The sequence below is a fragment of the Lampris incognitus genome, chromosome 18, assembly GCF_029633865.1.
Source record: "Lampris incognitus isolate fLamInc1 chromosome 18, fLamInc1.hap2, whole genome shotgun sequence".
NCBI lineage: Eukaryota > Metazoa > Chordata > Actinopteri > Lampriformes > Lampridae > Lampris > Lampris incognitus.
Genome location: NC_079228.1, coordinates 39,408,281 through 39,409,000, shown reverse-complemented (window position 1 = coordinate 39,409,000; position 720 = coordinate 39,408,281). Strand labels below are relative to the sequence as shown.

Here is a 720-nt window from a genome sequence, read left to right as displayed (position 1 = left end):
CCCCCTGGTGAAACTCCTCACTGTCAGGTGAAAGAAGCGGCTGGTGACTCCACATGTATGGGAGGAGGCATGTGGTAGTCTGCAGCCCTCCCCAGATCAGCAGAGGGGGTGGAGCAGAGACCGGGACGGCTCGAAGGAGTGGGGTGATTGGCTGGATATAATTGGGGAGAAAAGGGGGGGGGTTAAAAAAAAGAGGTAGTACACAACTCATTTCATCATCACTGAACAAAGTGAAATGAGCTCAGTATAAAACAAGTTGAACAGTATAAAACATGTGGGGTAAGTACACAGGTAGTTACTATTTCCAGGACTGACAAAATCACAGCAGTGGTGTTATTCACAGTAGCACCCTTCTTTGAGGGTTCTGTTGCTTTCAGCAGTTTTACAAAGTGAAGAAAATAAATCCTAAAATGTGTTTTTCCAAATATGCAACTTCCTCCACCAAAACATGTCACTGAAACCACCGCAAGTGGTTCGTTGCTATGCAAACATCACCTAGAAGCCAGACCAATCTGCAAACTCATCTTTTGTTTACTCTGGCAGATGCACCGGGCCCCTCCCGTTCAGACAGCTGCACTGGGCCCCTCCCGTTCAGACAGATGCACCGGGCCCCCTCCCGTTCAGACAGATGCACCGGGCCCCTCCCTTCACACAGATGCGCCGGGCCCCTCCCGTTCAGACAGATGCACCGGGCCCCCTCCCGTTCAGACAGATGCACCG

The 720-nt window shown here is 51.1% G+C and overlaps 1 protein-coding gene across 1 annotated transcript in view; it reads left to right on the top strand.

Moving 5' to 3' along the window:
- Window positions 1-543: 543 nt before the first annotated feature.
- Window positions 544-720, top strand: part of LOC130128457 (uncharacterized) — a 1,443-nt gene continuing 1,266 nt past the window's right edge. Inside the window, exon 1 of the mRNA XM_056298064.1 lies at window positions 544-720. This exon is cut by the window's right edge and continues 1,266 nt beyond it. Coding sequence (XP_056154039.1) covers window positions 544-720 — 177 coding nt within the window.